The 23,670-nt window shown below is 43.8% G+C and overlaps 1 protein-coding gene across 1 annotated transcript in view; it reads right to left on the reverse strand.

The window, feature by feature from the left end:
* The window catches only part of HSD17B12 (hydroxysteroid 17-beta dehydrogenase 12), a 181,971-nt gene that overhangs the window by 34,858 nt on the left and 123,443 nt on the right, over nucleotides 1–23,670 (reverse strand). Inside the window, exons 5-6 of the mRNA XM_004708312.2 lie at nucleotides 14,218–14,282; nucleotides 12,246–12,290 (exon numbers count right to left, since the gene is read on the reverse strand). Coding sequence (XP_004708369.1) covers nucleotides 12,246–12,290; nucleotides 14,218–14,282 — 110 coding nt within the window. The remainder of the gene's footprint in view (nucleotides 1–12,245; nucleotides 12,291–14,217; nucleotides 14,283–23,670) is intronic.

Raw genomic sequence — 23,670 nt, forward strand, 5'->3', positions numbered from 1 at the left:
CTGCCCAGTTCTGGCCCAATTCGCTTTCTGATCTTCTGGCTAACCGCTGCCCAGCTGCTCAAAGTCTCCCTGCTCGTGATGGACTCTTCTATCTGAATGGTCACTGGTCCACTGGGCTGCAGGGACCGTGATGACAGTGGCCATGCCTAAAGCAGGGCAACTACTAACAGGTTCTCCGCCAAATGCCACTAGCTCCACAGTGAGCAAATTCAGGGTCCTGATGGCTTCTCCATTACATGAGCACCCCAAAGGGGCAGGAAAATCCAGGTGGACATTTTAGATCAATTAAAGGATGATTATGTGGTTTAAAGGAGAAGTATCTTAAAATAGTGACTTCCCTGAGTGCTCAAGTGCTTTTGAAATGGGAATTGGACTATAAAAGAAAGGCTCACATGTAAACGTTTTTAAAGTGTGTGCTCAGTTCTTCTGCTGTTGATAACATCACAACAACATGCTTCATAGGTGATTCACAAAGGAGCATGTCTCCACAAACTCATTCCGTAGGGATGCATACAGAGGCCCCTGGGGAAAAAAGAAAGTGGAAGAGAAAGCGGCACAGGCCCGAGAAGCATTTTACAGTTTGTCAACAAGATGCTGTGGACTGATACTATTTCATTGATATTTGGTGGGCAGGGGTGGGACGGGGATGGGATGGATTAATGGTTTCTCTACACTGCTGTTAGGTTTATGCCATTTTATTAAAGAAGACCACTTCCCCTTGGGTCCCAGCATCTATGCAGGCAGGCACACGGTAGGATCTGTACCAGCAGATGCTGCCCAAAGGTGAAGCAGTGGTCATGGAGCCTAGCAGCTGATTGGCTCTTGTAGGGTCAAGGTCAGGACCTTGATGGATTATTCTTAGTATTTGCAGATGGTCAAAAATGCAAGTTTTAGGACACAAAAGGACAGAGCTCTACATGATAGACATATGTATACATGGAACTGCAGAGAAGCGGAGGTTATAAGAGCAAATACTAATCTATCTAGAATAAAAAGCCCAGACACTTTGTCTGTTAAAATGGTCACAAAACTAATTTTCAGTGCGTACTAACAAATCTGTAAGACAGAGTTGAAACTGACCATATTTTTCATCACACATACTGGACAGTGAGAAACACACGTACACAACTGGTAACACTCACGTTTAATCATTCAGGCAAATACATTAGATGATTATATATTTCAAAAATAGTATATACCTGTCATTTTCAAAGGAAAAACCCTATGACATATAAACTCTGCATTTGTTCATTTTGATCAAAACACTTTGCCTGATAAAATATAATGTCACAGATACACACATTTTCAAGAACTCCTCTTCAGATCTAAGATTAAGAGTTCAACTGGTTTACTCATTGAGATAGCTTATTGTGCCAGCCTGGCTGATAAACGCAGGTGGGATTGACTGAGGGGCGGAGAGATGGATGGCTTGGTGAGCCTTGCCTTTCTTGTCTCTCGCTCTGTGATCATCGGACCAGTGTGCGGCTGCCTTGCTTGTTCTGTGCCTCAATTTAAAGGCTACACTGCCTGTGGGACGCCTAGCCTGTGGACTGTGTTGCTGTAAGTTGAGGTCCCTTTAAGACTTCTCTGGAGCTGGGGACTGGCGGTTGGTGACCTGCCTTGTGATTGGCTGCTGTGCTGACATAGCCTAGCTCTCTCTACAAATAGAGGAAGATCTGGCATCAGACAGAGACTTGAAGGACTGCTAGTCTCTCAACTTTCTCTCAGGGACGTGAGTTGCACTAAGCCATTTATAGTGCTTTCTAATTTAACTGTTTATTTCTTGTATTGTATATTTATCTGTATATGATTTAACAGTTCATTTCTTGTTACATATCTAATTATCTTTATAAATATATTATATTATCAGGAATTTGGTTTTATCTCTCTAGAGAACCCTGTCTAACACACTCGTGCACTTCATTGAAACAGAATCTTAGGTGAGAAGAAACCTTGGCTAATAAGACCAACAAAAAGGACAGAGTGGGAGCAATTATTTGTCTTTTTTGCAGCATAATTTATTTGAGGTGCCTTTACCTAGCAAGCTATTGAAATGCGATTTGTCTTACCAAAATTGAATTGGTAACTATTAAACAACACTTATTTTAGACGAGAGACATGTAATATATGAAAAATTGGACGAGGTAGAAGATTCACGGTTCTTAGACTTGAAATCCGCCATATGAGAAGTAGTGGTTCCTTTCCAGATAAGACACACGAATTTAAATTTAAATCTCTAGACCCAGGAAATGTCATCAAGTAAAAATTAGCAATTAAGTTTTTATTCCTATCTAGCTGATAAACTAAAATAGTTGAGATAAACAGCTTTGATTTCCTTCCATTGGTATATGTGTTACTGAACATCTATAGAGATTTTTTAAGTACTCATGTGTTCAAATGTATGGTAGCTGACAACTCCCGTGGGACTTTCTATTTTCTCGTCTAGGGTGTACAATCGAGGCCTGGGTATCTGTGGTCCAGGCCATTGTTGAATTCAGTGCTGCTCGTGAGGACTGTGTCTGTGCTTATGGAGTTTGTTGTCTGTCATGTTAATAATACAGGAATAAGGTGAAATGTATCTTGATTCCCCACCTAACTAGAGGGTGTGGGGAATCAAGATACATTTTGATTCCTTGCAAGTGTGGTCAGCCCGTAGTACAGGAATGCTTATACATTCACAAATTAGCTACTCTCTCTGACATCTGTATGGAGGGAGCCCTGGTGACACAGTGGTTCCATGTTGGGCTCCAATCCAAAAGGTCAGCAATTGGCAGCCACCAGAAGCTCAGTGGGAGAAAGATGAAGCTGTCTACTCCCGTTATGAGGCACAGTTTCAGAAGCCCACAGGGGCAGCTCTACTCTGTAATATGGGAGAGAGAAGGAATGGATGGACTCAATGATAGTGAGTTTAGATTTGATATGTTTGAAAAAAAGAATTAGCTTCCTATTTCAACTGCTTCCTTATTAGCCAGACTGCCAACTTCCTGCTTAAGTCAGAACAAAAACCAAGAGGCTGGGGTCCCAGAACTGATTGAGACCAGAGCTGGCCCACCTAATGTTTAGAGTAACAGTGTGTAACTCAACGTGTTTTCTGACGTCAGGAGGTTGAAAACACCATCTTGGTGTTGCTTTTCTAGACAAAGGGTGTGCATGCAGATTAGTTCTTGTGCTGTATCATCCTACTGAACAGCAATCACATACCAGTTACCTTTCTAGAAGACGCTCCTAAAAAACCCCTGGCCCAGGAGTTGGACAGCCACATTGGTGACGTGAGCCCTGGTATGCTTATCAATGCGACCTTCTTCTTTCATTTTCAGACATTTTGTCTGGTGGCTGCATTGAGTAAGATCTGGAAGACCACAGTAATTCACAAAGCTTACACTTTGTAGTTGGCTTGTCTCATCTTGAGGCTTAAGCTAGCAGCCTATCACCTGACTTGACTCACTAACTTCCAAAGCCCTGTGAGTCTCATAGGCCACTCTGGGTTTGTCAGCCACGTAAGGGAGAAGAAACCTCCAGACTGATGTTGAAACTATGAATCTGGGACTTGCCAGCCTCCACAACAGCGTGAGCCACACCCTTGATGGTTCGTGAGTTCCATGAGATGTTGCGGCAAATTCTGGAACCCTAAGATGTGAGAGAATTATTGCAGGGAGAAGAGAGGATGAAGCAGTACCACATTTTGGAGAAGATGGTGATCTGGAACATCTTTAGCCTCCACTACATAAGGACCAACCTTGTGCTGATCCTTCTAAAAGAAATTACCCATGCAGCACTGTACTGCAATTATTGTTAAAACCTAATGGTAAATGGTGTTTAGATTCTCATTTTTGTTACCTGTGTTTGCTCTAGTTGTCTTTGGCTGGTGTGTATAAATGGCACAGCTATCAAGCAGCTAAACAACTGTTTGTGGTTAATGACAGCCACTCTCATTACTTTATAATTCCAAACTCCTCATACTATGTGTTTGTTTCCCCACAACATTTAACTCATTAATTTATGTTCACAGGGAAGACAATATGGAAACAAAGTATCAGCGATGAGTCACATGTCCACAAAAGCATTATGAAAATCAATTTTCAGAAGGCTTGTTCCTATGGTCCCATGGCCTACCGAGTGGCTGTACATAACCCAACCGAGCCCATTGCCATTGGGTGGAATGCCAACTCATCACAACCTAACAAGACAGAGGAGAGCTGCTGCACAGGGCTTCCGGGCTTCCCAGGCTGTCGATCTCGATGGAAACAGATGGTCACATCTTTCTCCCAGAGTGGCTGGTGGGTTTGGTTAGCAAGCAAGCACTGCAGCACTGCAGCACCAGCACTCCTTGTGGCTGTACACAGGAGACCTTTAATACTTGCTCCGTTGTTAAGAAGGAAAAAACAAAATAAAAAAAGACATCTATTTTGTGTCCAGATCTGCTTCCTGAAGACAGAATACAACAAACCATTTCCCTTACCTCAGTGCAGTAAACCTAAAAGACAGCAGGATAGCCAAAAATGGAATCGTTTACATATTAAAACCATCCTTTCCCTCCTGCCCCTACTAAAGATGCAAGGAAAAAAGACTCCTTGTACTTTCTGTCTGGTTGTGGCAGTCAAGACCGAGGGAGGCAATACCTAAAAGAGGGAGGAAAAAAGGGCCGATGGCTTTTGGAACTCAAAACAACCTCATACACAATGAAGAATGCGCTTTATGCCACAAAGGCCTCCTAAACCCTCAATTCACAAGAAAAGCACACAGAAAAATAAAACAAAAAGACTTTCTATTTGGAGCTGGTAAAGAAAGTAGCTTTGGTTCCTTCTACTCTGCAAATATCATCCCAAACCATCCAAAGACAAAACAGAAACACACGCTCCAACTCATATGCCAGCACGCTCCCTCAGTGGAGCCGAGGATGCTCAGTCCTAACAGTAACTGCAGGGGTAACTGCGAAGAGGCAAGCCGTGTGCTATGAAGAACTGACAACAGGTGGAATCTGAGGCAGAATTGAAGGTTCTAGAGGTCCCGGAAGAATTTTTTGAAGGTCCCTTGACTCATCCCTGTGTGGTGAGTGGAGATCAACCACCTCGTTTTCTCCTAGCCCCTCTTTCAGCAACAGAACACTCAGCAGCTAGACTTAGTCATTCTTTGCAGGCAGAAAAATGGGAGAGCCTTGCTTAGAAAATCTAGGAAACCCTCTCTCTCACGAGAGAGTCACAGCTGAAGACAACTTGGAAAAGCCAGCTCCTTTGTTACTGGACGTTGAAATCCACCATTTTTAAAGCCCCGTCCATGCAACCAGGCTCAGCAAACCTTATCCTCAAACATGAACCATCAAGAATGGCCAGACTTTTGGGTCACATTTGTAATATGAAAAGAAAGACTGAAATAAGATAAAAGAAACTTGAGGAAATAGTGAGAATCCAGGCAGCAAACACACAAAGACCTATAAAAGCAAAAAAGACTGACTTAGTGACTTTAGAAAGATAAACTATTAAACCCATGAAACAAGAATATGATGCTTCATAAAAAGAAATAGCTTGGGAAGTTCTTGAAAGAGACTCACCAGAATGGAACAGGATGCTATTTGATTCTTGGATGCATAGCTCCCAAAGAAAGAAATCAGAATCAATAAGGGTCATGAAAGAAAATTATGGCATGAAGCATCTTATAAAGCTACTGGAGGCATGGTATAAATTCAAAATTCGTATAAACTGATAGAGAACAATTTTAAATGAGACAGCTACTAACGCTAGGAAAAATAAATAGTTGTACACCAAAGGTAATGGTGAAGTTTGTTTTGCAGGAAATAACCCCAACACTAAGATCAGCGAACGTTGTTGTTGCCAGTCGCCGTCACTTGGTTCTAACCCACAGCAACACGGAAGGAAAGCCGGCCCCAGGACCACCTCACAAGTGGGCCTGTGCTTGCGCCAACTGTTGCAGCCGTGCTGCCAATCCAGCTCAGTCCTTGAGGGCTTTCCTCTTCTTCCCTGCCCCCTACTAGACCAGATCCGATGCCCTTCTCCACGGGCGGGTCTCCTGACACCATGTACGACGAATGTAAGACAAACTCTCACCATCCTTGCCTCTAGGGAGCACTCTACACATACTTTTCCCAAAACAGGTCAGTTTGTCCTTTTACCAATCCATGGTACTTTCAATAATCTCCAGCACCACAATCCAACGTCCAACTTTTACATGCATAGGGCCTGGGTCAGGAGTACCCCCAGTCCTCAAATAAACATCCTTGCTTTTTAATACTCTAAAGAGGTCTTGGGTAGACTTGGATAGACCTGGGCTGCTAACTGAAAGGTAGGCAGTTCGAAACCACCAGCCTTTCGGTGGGGGACAGACAGGACTTTCTGCGTCTGTTAACAGTGACAGTCTCAGAAACTTACAGGAGCAGTTCTACCCTGTCCTACAGGGTCACTATGAGTCAGCATCCACCTCATGGCAGGTAAGGTGAGGTGAGGTAAAAGAGGTCGTGTGCAGCAGATCTACCTAATGCAATTCCACTTTTGATCTCTTGACTACTGCCTTCCATGAGCATTGATTGTGGATGGAACAAAGACAAAAATCCTTAACAACATCAACCTTTTCTCCATTTACCATGATGGGCCAGTTGTGAGAATGTTGGTTTTCTTTACAGTGAGTCGTAATTCCTACTGAAGGCTGCAATCCTTGATTTTCATCAGCAAGTGCTTCAATTCTTCCTCACGTTCAGGAAGCAAGGTTGTGTCATCTGCATACCACAGATGAATAAACTTCCTCCGATCCTGATGCCATGTCTTCCTGTAAGCCAGCTTTTCAGTTAGCAACAGATTGAACAAGTCCAGTAGAACCTGGTACTGGACTGCAGAAGGACTCGACCTATCGGACTTCGACATGAAACGTTGAGAAAAGTGCATCAGAGTGCGAACAAAACATCAGAATCCGACCCAATGCACGTGATTTTTGTAAACAAAAGCAGTTGTGTTTCGGTCACTCGGCACTAGTTAGTGTTGTTAAAACCTTTTTCGGCTGTGTTCAAGTGTTTTGCTATAAATTTTCTTAGTTTTTGTGGCTTTTTATCCTGTTTTTGGATAAAAAACATGGGTTCTAAAAAAGTTTTGTGAAAAGAATCATCATGATAAGGTACTGGTTAACCGTGTTATCAATATTGTTGATGATAATTTAGTAAAACCTTTTAGAAAACAGCTAAGGAAATGCCAACAGCAGACCACATTAGACAGATTTTTTTTTTAAAGAGAAAGCCAGCCAGGTATTAGAGAAAAAAGGCAGAGAAGGGGGAAAACTCCTGAGAAGCAGCCACCAGTTGGTTTGATGTAAGGGGATTCCCCTTCCAAACAACGGCTCTCTCTCCATCCCTCCTCTCCACATCCCTGTCCACAGATCCACACCCTCATCCGTCTCAAGGTAGGGGCCATACTGTGGCTGTAAAAAACTTTTTAAATGTTGTGTTTCTTATTTACATCATATTATTTAACTCTGAACTTATTTACTTTGACATTTCTGTGTAATGTTTTATGTAAAAAGGCAAAGATAGGGTAAAAACTTGGTAGTCGAAACCGTTTTCAGTTTTTTTTAATGGGAAAAAATTGATTCGGAACTCAACTGCATGGTATCTCAACACTCCTAGAACAGATTAGCGTCAAGGTCCAAGGTTCTACTGTATGGTGAGAGGATACAACCTTGACACACACCCTTCCTGATCTTAAACCATGAAGTATTCCCTTGTTCTGTTCACACCACTGCCTCTTAATCTGTGTACAAGTTCCACATGAGCACCACAAAGTGTTCTGGAATTCCCATTCTTCTCATGGTTATCCGGTTTGTCTGTTTGTCATACTGTGGGGGACTGTGTGTGGCTGGAAGGCTGGAAGCTATGTCATTGGTATTCCTAATGCCAGCAGAGTCAGCAGAGGTTCCACACTAAGAACAGACCCTGAAGAAGGACTAGACTCCCCGTTGGAAGGAAGGAGCCACTGAAAGCCTTTTAGTGACTAGAATGAGGGATACCATTGCTGATGCCAAATACAACTTGGCTGAAAGCAAGATAATACCAGAAATATGTTTTACTGATGTTTCACTAACCAAACAAAGGTATTTGGGTAGGTCAGAGCAAACTAGGAACGACATTTTGAAGAGCAGGAATTATAGGACACTAATAGTGCTGATGTGGAACCTGTGTGTCGACCACGAGACCAACGGGCTACTACTTCATGGCTTAAGAAATCAGGAAGGGTAGGAGTCGGGGCTGTGCCTTTTCACCATACGCATTCAATCTGTGCGCTAAGCAGGTAACCCAAGATGTTGGATCATATGAAGAAAAACCAGCATCCGGACGGAAGGAAAACTCACTAACGACCTGCAAATTGACACAACACTGCTTGCGAAAAGTGAAGAGGATTTGAGGCACTTACCAATGAAGATAGATCAAAACACAACATAAAATAAAAATACAGTGGAACTAATAAGCAATGTCACAATAAATGGAGAAAATCCTGAAGGTGGGAATGATTTTACTTTAGTTAGATCCACAATCGATGACGATGGAAGAAGTGCAGTCATGCAATCCAGCAACACATTACATTGGATGCATCTGCTGCAAAGGACCTCTGGTACAGTGTTAACAAAAAGCAGAGGTGTCACTGTGGGAACTACGGTGAGTCTGACCCAAGTCGTGGTATTTCCAATGGCCTCCGAGGCACGGAAACGCTGGACAATGAGCAAGGGAAGACTGAGGAACTGTTGCTCTGGAATTACGGTGCTGGTAAAGAACATCGAATACATACACCATGGACTGCCAGGACAACAAAGCCATCTGTCTTGTAAGAAGTACAGCCAAAAGGCTTCGTGGAGGCGAAGGTGATGAGACTACATCATACAGATTGTGGACCATTCTCTGGGAAAGGTCATCATGCTCGGTCAAGTCGAGGGTCAACAAAAAAGAGGAAGGGCCTCCACGAGATGGACTGACATAGTGCTGCAACACCAGGCTCAACCGTAGCAGCGGTGACCGAGGGCGGCGCAGCACCGTGTGCTGTGCTTGCTGTATATATGTCGCTCCGAGTCAGAATGCGCTCGATGGCACAGTAAGACCACTGATAAAAATCTGAGAAAGGATTGTAGTGGGAGATTAAAAGATGAGGGAAAGGCAGCGTGAGAGATAAAAATCACTTCTACAATTACAGAAAAATCAATAGAAATGCCTAATGTTGTGGCATTAAAGAATTTATTAGACAAAAGGACCATTTAGAAATACACTGGTAATTACCAGAAAAAGCTCAAGCTGTTAAGCAATGGCAGGCAAATGCTGTGGCGTGGATTCTGACTCAGGGCAGCCCTCCTCGACAGAGAAACGACTCCTTAGGGCTTCTGAGAGGCTTTCTGTTGCTGTACAGAGCCACACCCTCGGAAACCCACAGGGGTGGTTCTACCCTGTCCTGTTTGACCAGAATCGCTCGATGGTAGTGAGTTTGCTTTTGTCCTTTTTGGCGTGATCATCAAGGGAAGGAGAGAAAGGAGACGGCCACGTCTAAGTTCTCATAAAAATCTGATGGAAAATGCAAGTGTACATGCCAGCATGGAGGCAGCGCGACCTTGGCAAGGTGAGTCACAAACTGATGTGGAAAAATTAATTAGGAAGTTCAACAACGACTTCATTTTAAATGTGAAAAGACACACTTTAATAGACATGCAACAAGAGGGTCATTAAAATAGAGCAAAGGAAAAGAAAAATAGACCAAGGGAACAGAAAAAAAATGAAGTTTCCAGTTCGAGAAAGTATGCAAAGAAGAGATCATTGAAAACTCAATCACTTTAATTATCCCTTGGGGGAAAAAATTAAATCCCTACTTCACAGCATTTAAAACAACAACAACAATAATAATATTCTAGATGGCTCAATGATCCAAACAAACAAATAAAAAATTACAGAGCTAAGGAAAGAATGGCAACTACTTTTATAAAAGGATTTTTATAAAAGGACTGGGAAGAGATTTGTGTGCAGAATACAAAACATACACTGCCCAGGGAAGGATGGACAGGTGAAGAAAGCTGATGTGTAGCATGACACCTTAAGCGAAGTGAAGACATGACAGTGTGAGCCTAGGAGGAAATATCTGCATAGTATGTGACAGAGTTAAGATTCAAAACACATATGAAGAGCACTTAACAAACAGATTTCAAATGGCAAATAATTTAACAGAAATAGGCAAAGACATGAAAAAGTCATTTACAGAATCATTGGGAAAACCACTCAAAGAACAATTAACAATGTGTTATTAAATAATACACCACTGGAAGGTGCAAAGTATTTTAATTGAATTGTAGTGAATGTTTTGACTTACAGGGTCACTATGAGTCAGAATGGGCTTGGAGGCAGTGAGTTTTGAGTTGCTTAATGTTAACAAGCAAGTAGACAAATGCTTTCTGGTATGATGCTCGCCCCACTGTCCCCAAATTGATTCTGACTCACAGACCTGCACGGACCGCGCAGAACTGCACTTATGTTTCTAAGCCTATAACACTTTATGGGAACAGATGGCCTCATCTCTTTCCCTTGGGGCAGCTGCAAAGCTTATCCCGCAGTGGCCCCAGAGCTCCTTCATTCCAAGAGGAAGATGCCAAACCCACTTTGCTCACTGCCATGGAGTCCAAGTCAATTCTCACTGCCACTGACGTGTTCTGACTCACAGCTGACCCTGTAGGACACAGAACTGCCCTGTGGGCTTCTGAGACTATTGATGGCTGTAGGCAGCCTCATCTGTCTACCATGGAGTGGCTCGTGGTTTTGAACTGTGGTCTGTAGCCCAATGTATAGCCCATTATGCTACCAGGGCTTCAGTAGGATGCTAACAAGACTGTACATCAGAACAAGCACAGTTTCACAGGAGGCAATTGGACAGCAACAACATTTCAAATGTAAACACCATTGAGCTATGTGAACCTACTTCTCTAAATGTATGCCACAGAGCTATTCATGCAGGTGTGCACAAGCACTGAGGGCTGTTTTTAATTGGGCGGGTGGGGAAGCCATGAGGGCATGTACCACAGTGATAATTGTGCTTGCCCCTTTTCATACATGGGGTAGACTATGGCGTCTGGTGGAAGAGGGCTTTCCCGGTTTACTTCCTACATCGTTAGATTGTTCCGATTTGTTGCAATGGGTACATGAACGTTTTAACATTAAAACAAAAGACCAAGGTTCTTTCATTTGCAGAGAAATCAGGAACCAGTTTCTTGTCCCAAACCAGAAGTCTGGGATTTTGTACTAAGAAATCACAGAATGTAATTTTAAATGAACTATATTTACCTTCTGGTGCTATAGCAATCTAATACAGTACTTCAACCCACCCAGTATCTTTCTACCTTTAGAAGTCTTACAGATTTGGAAGTGTTTCTTTACCTTGATCCCAAATTCAGCCTACATTAGTGGAGGGGAAGAAAAGTCTGAGTACCTCGAATGTCATTGTTATACGGTTTTGATTGTGTGTTAAACAACAGAACCCTATTTTACCTCTGGATGAGGCTCAAATAAAGACCTTTCCACTAAGTACAAGGTCTGACACTTTTCCATCCAAGCAACAACAGTGGGGTCATTGCATAATCTGGTGTCAATTTGAGAGGCTTACAAGTGAAGGGGTGGAGTCTTGCCTGTCAATCAAGATATAACCAATGAGGCCTCTGTGTGGGCATGGCTTTTTCCAGAGAATTCCGGGAAATCTGGTTTTTCCTCTTTGGATGTGGGAGAGACTCTTGGCTCACTTCCTGTAAGACATCCCTGAGAAGAAGCCACATGGTCCTACCCTGATGCAGCCCTGGAAGCTGGAGAAGCCACATGGAGACCCCTGCCAGCGCTGAGATGCTTCTACAGCCACGGATTTTGAACCCATGATCTTCCTATGATCTTCCATGAACCTATGATCTTCCTGCACTCAGTGTCATTGCATGTGTTTCGTGAGTCCGAAGAGGACTTTAAAGACTGGTATCAGGTATATGGGCTAATATTTCAGACTTATGGACTTGCTCTGGTCTGGGCTGGGATGTTTTCTCAATATTCAACTGCTCTTGTATATAAACCTCTTTCTTATACACATATGCATGTTTATGAATTTGTTTCTTTAGTCTACCTGAACTAACACAGACAGGTAACAACATAACGGAATAGGAACAAGAGCTGACACAAGTGAACACACTGGGGTTTAAAAAGAAAGGGTTTTAAAGATTGCAAACGGTGACACAGAAAGGCTGCTTACCTTACAAACAGAAACAACATTAATATTTATCAGCTTCTTGATGACCTGCAGAAAAAAGAGGGAAAAATATGTTAACTGAACAGGGACTTTTCTGCCTACTCTTTTGTCTGCTGGACAAAAGAGCCCTGGGAACAGGTTTGGTGAACATCTTAACCTTGAAGCCAGGCCCTTGGGAATATCCTGCTACAGGTCCATGGTGCTGTTGTTAGGCGCCATCAAGCAGGTGCTGACCCTTCGTGACCCTCTGTACAGCAGAATGAAACATTGCCCAGTCCTGTGCCATCCTCACAATTGTTCCTATGTCTGAGCCCATGGTAACAGCCAGTGCCAACCCATCTTGTTGAGGGGCCCAGTTGCATCCAAAACATGCTGAGCTGGAGCTGAAATAAATCTGAAAGAAACTATGCAAGAGACTTAAGGATGGATCGAGCAACTAAGGTCAAAGTGACTTGACCATCCGTGGAGCTGCAACCCTGTCTCCCTTTGAGTATGCCTTTAAAAACTAGAAGCGTCTCCTTAGCTCTTGAGTCCTTAACGTGTGGGAAGGACTGCTTCAATCCTTGTGAGCTAATGCAATCCTTCAATAAAACTGTGGCTTAACTCTTTGCTGCTGTCTACGGAGCTCAGCTTATCTTGGTCCCTTACAAACCACATGGCTGTGGAGCTTGCTAGTTTCTGGCAGGGAACTTGACAGTAACTGTATATACATTTGGTAATAGAAGTGCCCACATTAGACATATACTTAGCCTAGTGACGCACCGATGGTTTCTGCAGACATTACCAGGGCCTTGGAAAGTAGGGTGCAGATTTATTCTATAGACTATTTATTTACAGGCTCCTAAAAAACCAAACTCCCTCCTGTGGAGTCGATCCTGACTCGGAGTGACCTTGTCAGACAGAGTAGAACTTCCCCTGTGGGTTTCTGAGGCTACAAATCTTTCAGGGAGTAGACAGCCCCCTCTTTCTCCCAGCAGTACAGGCGGCCTCCGCTTTTTGAAAGTTCACTCTCTGCCACTTTGCTTTGACAAAAGGCCCACGTCAGTGTTTGGGGCAATTGAAGTCCAAAGGGGATTTTTGCTTTCACAAAACAGCAAACATTTGTCATCTGTTTTACAACACATGTTGCTCAAGAGGCCGCGCTCACACTGAGCAGCAAGATCGGCGTCACCCGGTCCTTCCCTACAACCATACTCAGCCTCTTGGCCACCATAGCTTTGAACTGCGTCAACACTGTTTATTGGTGAAATTTTAGCTTTTATGCGTTATTTAGTATGATTTAATAGGCCATTTTTTGAGCCTGAGAATGTGTCAAAATGTTTCCTAAATTAATGAATAGTAATTGATTCTTCATTTTATGCCGTTTGGCTTATGAAAGGTTTCACACAAATGTTCGGCTTTCATATGGGGGTGAAACTTGTAGTATAGTATTTTTCTACCAACATTGGCGATGTATGCAAATTTGCACAATCCAAGGTAGACATGTGAGTGAAATCTGGAAGCAGATTTGTCTAAAATAAAGACGAACTCCACAATTTCCCTATTTCCACTCTTCAAATATGGCAAAGAGATAGCACTGAATGTTAAGACTTTTCACCATTCTTTCAAAATGTACAGTCCTTCAAAAATAGGCTTTTCTAGTTTTTATTGAAGGATGATAGTTTAGTAGAGTTAGCTCACCTGCTAGAGTAACATATTTATGATTTTTAAATTGACTCTTAGGATCCGAATACTGACAACAGAGCTGTTTGGGGGATCCCAGTCAATATGACTAGAGTGATGATTGAACCTGGCACTGTGCAAATGGGGATGTAATACTTTCTCATTTCACCCCTTCAGGATAACTTTGGCAGTCAACAGAAGAGCCCGGGGGCGGAAGGTCTGGTGCTCACGGGCTCAGAGGCTACATACACCATGAGCCTCACAAGGCTGCATGCAGAGTTTTCACCAGCAAAATATACAAAGAAACACTCACGTTGTCCAAGTCAGGGATATCCAAAAAGTATTCTGGATACTCGTACGACATTCCTACGTTGTTCACTGAAACGAGATAAGGTCCGGAGCACGTTAGAAAGATGCACGACCTAACCGATGAAAGCCTTCAAGGCTAACAGGAAACACGCAATCACGTAAAACGCTGTTGGTGGCTGGCTGGTGTCACCTTTCCCACAGCTTACCACACACCCGGAGCCCAGTTCAAATGTCACCTCCTTCATTAAAGACTTTCTGTCCACCTGCCCCGACCACCGCGTCCCCTTCCCAACCCCTGACAAAAGGACTGGATCTTCAATTTCCACAGCCCCTTGGCATATATGTGTATTCGGCTTTATGAGTACAGTTATTGGCAGATATTCCACAATCCCCTCTCTAAGCCAAAAACCCACTGCCGCGATTCCATCTCAGAGTGATCTCCTAGAGCAGTGGTTCTCAACCTTCGTCATGCCGCAACCTTGTCATACAGTTCCTCGTGTGGTGGTGACCCCCAACCATAAAATTACTTCATTGTTACTTCATAACTGTTGCTACTCTTATGAATCGTAATGTACATATCTGGTATGCAGGATGGATTGTTATAAGTTGAACATAATTAAAGCATAGTGATTAATCACAAAACAATGTCATTATATATTATGAAAAGTTTATTTCTAATGACAGACAATAAACGAAATTTTGTCTTGAAGCATGGTGAAGCATGGTGTAGCATGGGGAACAGTCTTCATGCTGGGTACTTGTAGGCGGGCATATCTGCACGTGGGCAAACCCGCCTGGAGACGGATAGAGGGGCAGTGTCTCGGTTCCTAAGACCATCAGAAATATGTGTTTTTCCGATGGTCTAAGGCGACCTGGTGAAAGGGTCCATTTGACCCCCAAAGGGGTTGCGACCCACAGGTTGAGAACCGCTGTTCTACAGGGTTCCCAAGGCTGTCCACCTTTACGGGAATAGACTGCCTCATCTTTCTCCCGCAGAGCAGCTGGAAATTCTCAGAGCACGATAGGAAGAGCCCTAGAACTAAGAGACTACAACTTGAGTTCTAATTGTAATGTTAAGCAGGTGGGAGAAGTCACCACAGATCTACATCTCTGCCGCTGCATCTCTACCTGGAGCTCACTCATTCCCTAGACAACACCGGTCATACCCAGTGGGCGAGTACTCGGGCAGCCCCGGGGGTGCAGTGGTTAAGCTCTGGGTGCTCACTGATGTGTTCAAACCCACCAGCCACTCGAAGAGAAAAGGAAGAGGCTGTCTGCTTCTTCAGGGAAACCCTGTGGGGCGGGTCTCTGTCCTATTGGGCCTCCGTGATTTTGTTGATTTGTTTGTTTGTGAGCAAGAACTAGTGCTGGGAACTAGAAACACCGAAAGAAAGAGACTGTTTCTGGCATCATGGAACATATAACCTAGTAGAAAGGGGGAGACAGTGAACGGAGAGAATTACACAATTACTTCATTAGAGCATTCGGAATGCCACTGAAGCCGATTCCTGGAGAGCCTGACCTCAGCCAGTGAAGGGCAGAGTGCTCTTTGTGGAGGTCAGGAGGGCAGGCCCGGCAACAGGTCCCTGAAACCTGCAACCCCTCCCAAGCCCAGAAGGCGGGGAAAGAGGGTGTGCCTTAATTTGCCTAGGCTCCGCCCACCACCACCACCCAAGGATGGGATGCCAGAAAATTAAACAGATATGAATAGATCCGAGTGACAATAGGTACATGATTTGAGTGCTCAGATTTCCTTGGTCCAGAAAGACAAAGACAGACTCTGAATAAGGAACATTTTCAGGAGACAAAAAAACCAATAAAAGTAGCTTAGAATTTATTTGAGTAAGTAAATAATCATCTACTGGGTAATCTTAGTGTATTCAGAACAACAAATGATGATCTGGGGCTTCTAGCATCCATGTAAGTCGTCCATCTACATATACACTAATACATTATAGTGGACTTATTCATGATGTTCTCCATTTCATTTGGAGGGGTTATGAGTTAGCCTGAGAACTGCAAGGTCAGTAGTTCGACTCCATCAGCTGCCCCAAAGGCAGCGGAGGCTTTCTGAGTCCATGAAGATGTAGACACCTCGGAAACCACACAGGGCAGGGCCCCTTCGCCCTCTGGGGCTGCTCTGAGTCAGAATGGACCTGGTAGCAGTGGGTTCTTGGAGAATTTACAGACTATAGTCATGAGGCTAACACTTACCCATGGCCTTTTTAAATGCCAGAGACGACTGCAAATACTCACACCCCTTTGATCATCATAAAAACCCTATTAGATATTTCCTATGACTATCTGAGGATTTCTATCAGGGCCTGGGCTCGTCACCACTGAGCTAAAGCCTTCAGATACCATCATCCAGTATGCAATTCAGAAAATACCAGTAACAGTGGGCTTATAAACAGAAACCCAATAGCAGTATCTAATGAAACTGCATTCTTTGTGGTAGAAAGAAGATAATGACATTTCAATCATTTGGCAAAAGCTTGTAAGGAATGGCACCAGAAACACTCAATAGTAGTAACAGTAACTCTTTCAATAGGTTAACAAAATGAATAGGCTCAAAGGACCTCAACAGAGGCTCCATATTTAGGCGTAAGTAAGCCAGTCACTTGAGGCTGTGATGCCCAAGATTTTACTTGCAAAATTCGGTCAGGATGACTTGAACGAGATCACTGAAACCTGTCTGGAATTCTGCAAGCAAAGGATAATAGCAAAGCAAACGGTGTTTAATTAAGATTCGTGCCCATCTGAACAGGGACAGTATCTAAACCCAATTAATAAGAGCAGGTCCGAGTCCATTCTTATCCTCTTCAAGAGGTTCTCCACCCACCAGGGGTCCTAGGAAGAGATTCTAGAAAAGATCTATTAAGAGTTGCGCCAACCTACTTGAAGGTCAAGCGTTATGTTCCCTTGACTTTGCTCCAACCATCTACAGAATTTTAAATGAATAAGTTATTTATGGCCTGGCCGGGAGAAATAGCAGCACCTTAAATATCTGCTAAGATGCAAAATATTCTTTACAAAGGATAGAATGAAACACTCCTTACAAAGCCAGTGGAAGATAGAAAATTCAAGAGCCACGGTTTTGACAAATTGTGAAACTCCAGAGGTTTGAAAAGGGAAAGAAAATTCCACCGCACAGGACAAACGCCAATCTCCCAAATCCAGAACACTTCCTAGCTTCAGCTGTCTGTCTAACCCATGCCAATGGGAATGCCCTATTTCACAATGCTGGGGAAAAGAGGGCAGTGTCATTCTAAGTCTTTACAGATCCAGATGGGGGGCTAAAAGAAAGACTGGGGACTTTGTGAGCAGCCTGGCAGACACTGGGATCCTCAAATATTCTCCAAGACAAGGAGTGTTGTTCTGAGGAGGGTGGTGTTACTGATAAGAAATTTTCAGGTCTGCCTCCATCAAAGCTACTTACTGCCAACGATTCTTGGAGTCCTAGAAAGAACACAGGGATGTAGGAGTCTTAATCTGAGCGATTAAGTACCTGACCTTGGCATGTACTTACCCTCATAAAACTGAACTTTCATGCTCTGAAAGATCCATTCTAGAATCGATTTATTCACACAAACACCTATTTAACATACCTCTACTAGAAAACACGTTCAACACTGAAGACTTCAGCTCAAAACAAAACAAAAAGCAAAGAGGATCATATACAAGGAGTATGCATTTTATAGCCAAAATTGCACAGCAGGGGAAAAAGTTAATCCTAGAATAGAGCTTTCAGAGCATCAAGTTCAACTTTAAGAGTATAAGTACATGCCAAGGTCATCCTGGCAATTTGACTGCACTCAGTTTAGGACCCCCTAAGTCCCTTGTATTCTTTCTTGGACTCTAAGAATCTCTTCTGCCCAATGCGGTCCATATTTCTGCTTGTGGAATGCCTGCTACTGTAAGTCATCTCTTGAGAGTGCTATAAGTTATGAGTACAGACAAAAACAACTGTTGCTCTCAAATAGCTAGTTCCATAAACGGCAGTAGGTATGGTGCAAATCTTTTGGAAAAGGTAAGTCCCTTGCATTTTTATGCTGAGACATTAGGTGGCAGCAGTAACCATAAAAGGAGCCCCAGTGGGCTCTCTGGGAAGCACTGAACTTGTGATCCACAAAGTGGGCCTTTCAAACCCAGAGCAGCAGCGCAGGAGAGGTGGAGGCTCTATGCTCCAGTTCAGACTGACAGCCTGAGAGCCCTAGATAGGGTCACTAAGAGTTGGATTCAACTTGGTGGCAGTGGGTTGGAACCAAATGACAGGCAGAAAGCTTTCTGGCAAGGGCAAGAGGAGGAAAACAGGCTTTAGGGAAGAGTGAAGGACAACACTACTTTCTAAACAATCTCAGGGAGAGTAGGCGCCTGTGATGCAAACTCTCTCTGTATTACAGTGCTCACCAAGCCCAACAATGGCACCCATTGTGATAGCATCATGCAGAGTTGCAATAAGCCCTGAAAGTGGTCACTGTTAAAAACCTGTTTGTTGGTGTGCTTTCTTGAGTTTTTCAAACGAGACACCAGAGACAGTTAAATTTTTTTTTTATTCCATGACCTGTCACTCGTGTAACCAGCATGTCCTCTTCTTTCCAGAAATCAAGGCGGTCCAGGTGCCCTCAGAGTTCCCACCATGATCCCAATCGATGTCACAGGACTTGGAACGGGAAGAAGCCCTTTCCCAGCAGTTTCTCGTGGGAACTCCATGATGGAGAAAAGCTCAATAAGAGACGGGCAGGCGAGGGCGGGGATGCAGACGGACAGAGAGCAGGGACCCAATGCCAACTCACAGCTGTAAGTCTGAAGTGCTGCCTGTGTGGTTCACAGCCCAGTGCTTAACCCGCAGCACCACTGGGGATCCAGAACAAGGACCTGGTGAGTACAAAGGAATGGTCATGGGCATCAGAGAGGTCGCTCTCACAGGGTTGGCCCTGCAGGGAAGGGCAAGCTGTAAGTTGTGCTTAGCAGCTCCAGCTCCGCAGGTCCCACGTCTGAACTTTCGACATCAGTGGTCTATTTGAAAGGCCCAGAAGAGCCACTGAGCCATTCCGAATATTATAAGCATTCTGAATTATATCACACATGGTTTGAAAAACATTATTTCCATATCTCATACTTAAAACAAAACAAACACATGTAGCTCAAGATCTCTGTTTCTCCTAAACTCATTAGCTGGGATGGCTGACCTCACTGGATGGAGAGCCCTCTATCAAAACCAGCTGCTCAAGAGATAATAATGTCATTAGAGAATTAGATTGTTGGTATCTGGGGTGGGCATGAAGGAGAAGCAAGGAACGATAAATTGCCAGAAAATAAAAACTCACTGGTGACACCACAGTAACCTACAGATAACCACAGCTCCACTCCCACCTTCTCCCTGCTCCAGATCGATCAAACACTGGCACGATGAAGGTGGCTTATAAAAACAGGCCCGCATGCGTGGGCTTCCCAGTGTGCATCCAATAGTACCAATCTTCTTGGCCTCGATTTTCTTCTCATTATATCAGATTAGACAATGCTATATTTACAGATCTCTTCCATGTCCCAATCCAGTTCCAGCACTCGAAAACAAAAACTGACTGGGGTGTGTGTGTGTGTGCGTGCGCTAACATCCCATTCTAATTCAAAAGAAAGGGAAGTTTTACAAGGCAGACTTCACTAACAGTGTATAATACAACTGTAACTATACCCTTCTATCTCACGCTTTTGACATCAGAGTATGAAGCCCAGAATCTGACAGACCCAGGGTTTAGGGCCCGGCTCTGCTACCACCAATTCCTAAGAAAAGGCAAGTAAGGGGACTTGACCTGGGCAGCGCTCCCAATTCCTCCTCGCAAAGAAAGGAAGAATAATCATTTAAGAGCCAAGTGAGATAAGATGCAGGAGTTCAGTAACCTAACACCTACGACATAGCAATGAACTGGTAAACAGGGCAGAAAGCATCAGTGTTCATGTTGTGTGGTCATCATGGAGTCAATGGCCCTTCCTGAACAACTAACTGTGAGCCAGGCACGGTTCTAAGATGACGTGGATGGAGCAGACTCTCAGAAAGCCAAGGCGCTGCTGTGATGATCTGTGACTGGCACCGATGTAGAGAAACTTCTGAAACTCAGAGGCGAGGGCAGCAGTTGCCCAGGAGACAAGTTTATGTGAATTCACCTCATCCTGTTCGCGCCTCGATCCTCTTCCTTTCCTGCAAGTCCGTCTGGTCTCCCCAGCTAGAGCGAGTCTGGGGAGGGAGTCGCTGCCTTATTTAACATATTGCTGGAGCTAGCACATGTTCATACCCTGACAGATGATATTTGGAACACTATGTAAAAACATTTTGCCAACTTTACAGTTTTCATACACTTGTGAGAAGCAATTTCTAAATAAAAGAGAGTTTACAAGGCTTTAAATTAGCAGTGCCTTTCATCAGAAATGGGAAATTAAGATGGAGTCAAAAGCAACACAATAGAGCACTTCATTCCCACTCTGTTAATTATGAATTGCGGTGGGGGCCTCGTTACAAAGCCCAACAAGATCTGCCACACACACTGGAAAGGACAGGCAGCTGGCAGGTAGATCACAGGAATGGGAAGGACGGATAGCAATCTCATGAATCACTGTTCTATTTACCTGTCTGAAATCACAGCTGATTACTCAGTTTTTAAGTTAAAGGTTCTGCCTTCATTAATACCATTAGTGGTCCACGAGTAAGGAGAAATACATTTAAATTTTAGAAGTCGTATGTTCACTTTAGAAACCCAATCTCAGTCAGCACATCTAGTGAGACGATAAGACATTACACTTAGTCTGACAATGTTCTCGATGACTCTCCTACTTTTAAAAAGAGAAGAAAACAAAATCTGTGTAACTACCCTGCTTTCTGTGAATGGCTATTTGTGCCAGGCTTCTCCTAATTCATTCAACAGCAACGAGGCCCCCTTCAGGCACAAAAAGGCATTGCTCCCAAGAGATCCAACTAACTGCTAGCATCTCACAGCCTTCTCAAGCTTACCGACCACACAGGGAAATCCCATTGCTCTAAAGAATTTGCTTCAGATCCAAGGCTTCCTGCCTTAGCACCTAATTGTCAAGTCAGACCTAAAAGTTGCTCATTACTACTACATGTAGTTGGTGGGTCTAGAGGAGTTCCTAGGTGGTGACATGGGACAAGTGCTACACTACTAACCTAGAGCTTGTCAGGCCAAACACACCCTGCGGTGCCTCCGCAGAAAGACCTGGTCATCTGCTTCCACAAGGCCACAGCCATGAACCGCTCCTGGAGGACAGGTCTGCTCGGTACCATGTGTACCATGATGGGAGTGGTGACTGGTGGGACCCTGGAGAATGCATTTAACCTAAATCTGTTTCTCCTCTGCATCATAGCAATGCTATCTATCTTCTAAGGTTGTTGAAGATTAGATGGGATTCAGGTATATACATAGCTTGGTATGGAGACTACAGCGGCTCAATGAATGTTGAACATGCTCAATGGAATGGTAGCAATAATGATTTTAAAATAAACAAACAAAAAACACCCCCCAAACCAACGATTATTCTTTATTCGTTCTGCCCTTCCCTCACAGAATCCAGTTGTCTGTATTTCCTCACCACCCCTCTAGTCAGTATACTTGGACCCCTCCCCTCTGAAGATAAGCCGTCACCACTTTCTGCTCCCTTGCAGCAATCGCTCTACTGATGATCTTGCATCGATTCATCAACTCTCGCCCCTCTCACTTGGGAGTCAGAAGCATCTTTTGGAAATTCTACTTTGACACCAACACACCACTCTTCAGTGGCTTTCCACTGTTCTTCTAATCAAGCGGAAACATGTTAACCTGCCTTCTAAGACTGTCAGGATCTGCTCTTGCTTCATTCTCCCACTCCTCTCTTGCCACTGCCCCCTTGGCAGCCCATGCTCCAGAATTCCAGGTCGCTGTCAGTTCCTCCAACATGCTAAACACAGTCCTCTCAAGGTTGTATGTATCGCTTCCCGGGATCGTAATCAGCCTTCAGGTCTCAGCTTAAATCTCACTTCTTTAGGGAAACAACCGCTGATATTTGTAGGGTCCGGAGTCACATATTCAATACATCCTCAGTTACTTGTTCAGTGGCTGTCTTCTATGAAAGAAGGAGCAATGACTCTTCTGTTTACTATGACACTCCTGGGCCCTTAGATGCATTATGACAGTGTTTCCCAGAGTGGCCAATACCGCCCCCTAATGGGTGCTGGGACAATGAACAACACAAATGCACTGTCATGCAGTCAGTTCCAACTAGAGTGATGCCATAGATCTGGGGGGACTGCACATGTGGGTTCCCAATACTGCAATTCTTTTAGGGAGTAGAGAGCCTCATCTTTATCCTGAGGAGTGGCTGGTGGTTTCAAACTGCTAACCTCATGTTGGCAGCCCAAGGCCTCACCCAATACACACCACAGCTCCTTATCCAAAAGGGGCAGCAAAAGAAGAAACCTACACCTTTGCCACTGGATTATGGGCTACAGCACAAACATTTTTAATTTCCAAAGGGATGATAAATAAGTCTGGGAATCTATGAATGAATATGATTGATACACTCAATCAATCCATTAATAGAGAGGTTCTTGAAATGGTGTATATACCTAAAAGATGCCCCAAATCACGTTCTGGTATAAAAGAGAAAAATTTCCCTCCCAAACTACCATCCTGTCTTGTTCCCGTAACTCTTTCCCATCCAAAACCACTGCCACTGAGTCAATTCTCAGTGGTTTCACCTTGGCAGTGTGGTGGGCTATGCACTGAAGTGCTAACCACAAGACTGAGGTTCAAATCCACCAGCTGCTCTGCAGGAGAAAGATGAGGCTCTTTACTACCATAAGTTAAGTCTTAGTGACCCAAAGGGGCAGTTCTACTCCGTCCTTTAGGGTTGCTATGAGTCTGAAGTGACTTGTTGGCGACGAGTTTGGTTTGAAGGCTGTGGATCTTTATGGAGTCGGTATCCTCGACTTTCTCCCGCAGAGCTGCTGGTGGCTTTGAACCCCACCTTTTGGATACCAGTCCACCACATACCTGACGACGCCACCAGGGCTCCTTATTTTTTCCTATATCATTAACCTAACAGACTCTGCTCAGGTTTACATTTTACACCTGGGTTCTAAACTGGATAGGATATTTCCAAGCTTTTGATGTTTCTCTCTGGTGCCCTCTCAACTAACTTTTTTTTAAAAAAAGTTTTATTGGGAGCTCGTACAACTCTTATCACAATCTATACATACATCCATTGTGTCGAGCACATTTCTACATTTGTTGTCATCATCATTCTCAAAACATTTGCTTTCAACTTGAGCCCTTAATATTGGCTCATTTCCCCCCTCCCTCCCCACTCCCCCTTCCCTCATGAACCCTTCATAATTCATAAATTATTATTACTTTGTCATATCTTACACTGTCCGACATCTCCCTTCACCCACTTTTCTGTTGTCCAT

The sequence above is a fragment of the Echinops telfairi genome, unplaced genomic scaffold, assembly GCF_000313985.2.
Source record: "Echinops telfairi isolate 266 unplaced genomic scaffold, ASM31398v2 ScPeMD7_60;HRSCAF=208, whole genome shotgun sequence".
Classification (NCBI taxonomy): Eukaryota; Metazoa; Chordata; class Mammalia; order Afrosoricida; family Tenrecidae; genus Echinops; species Echinops telfairi.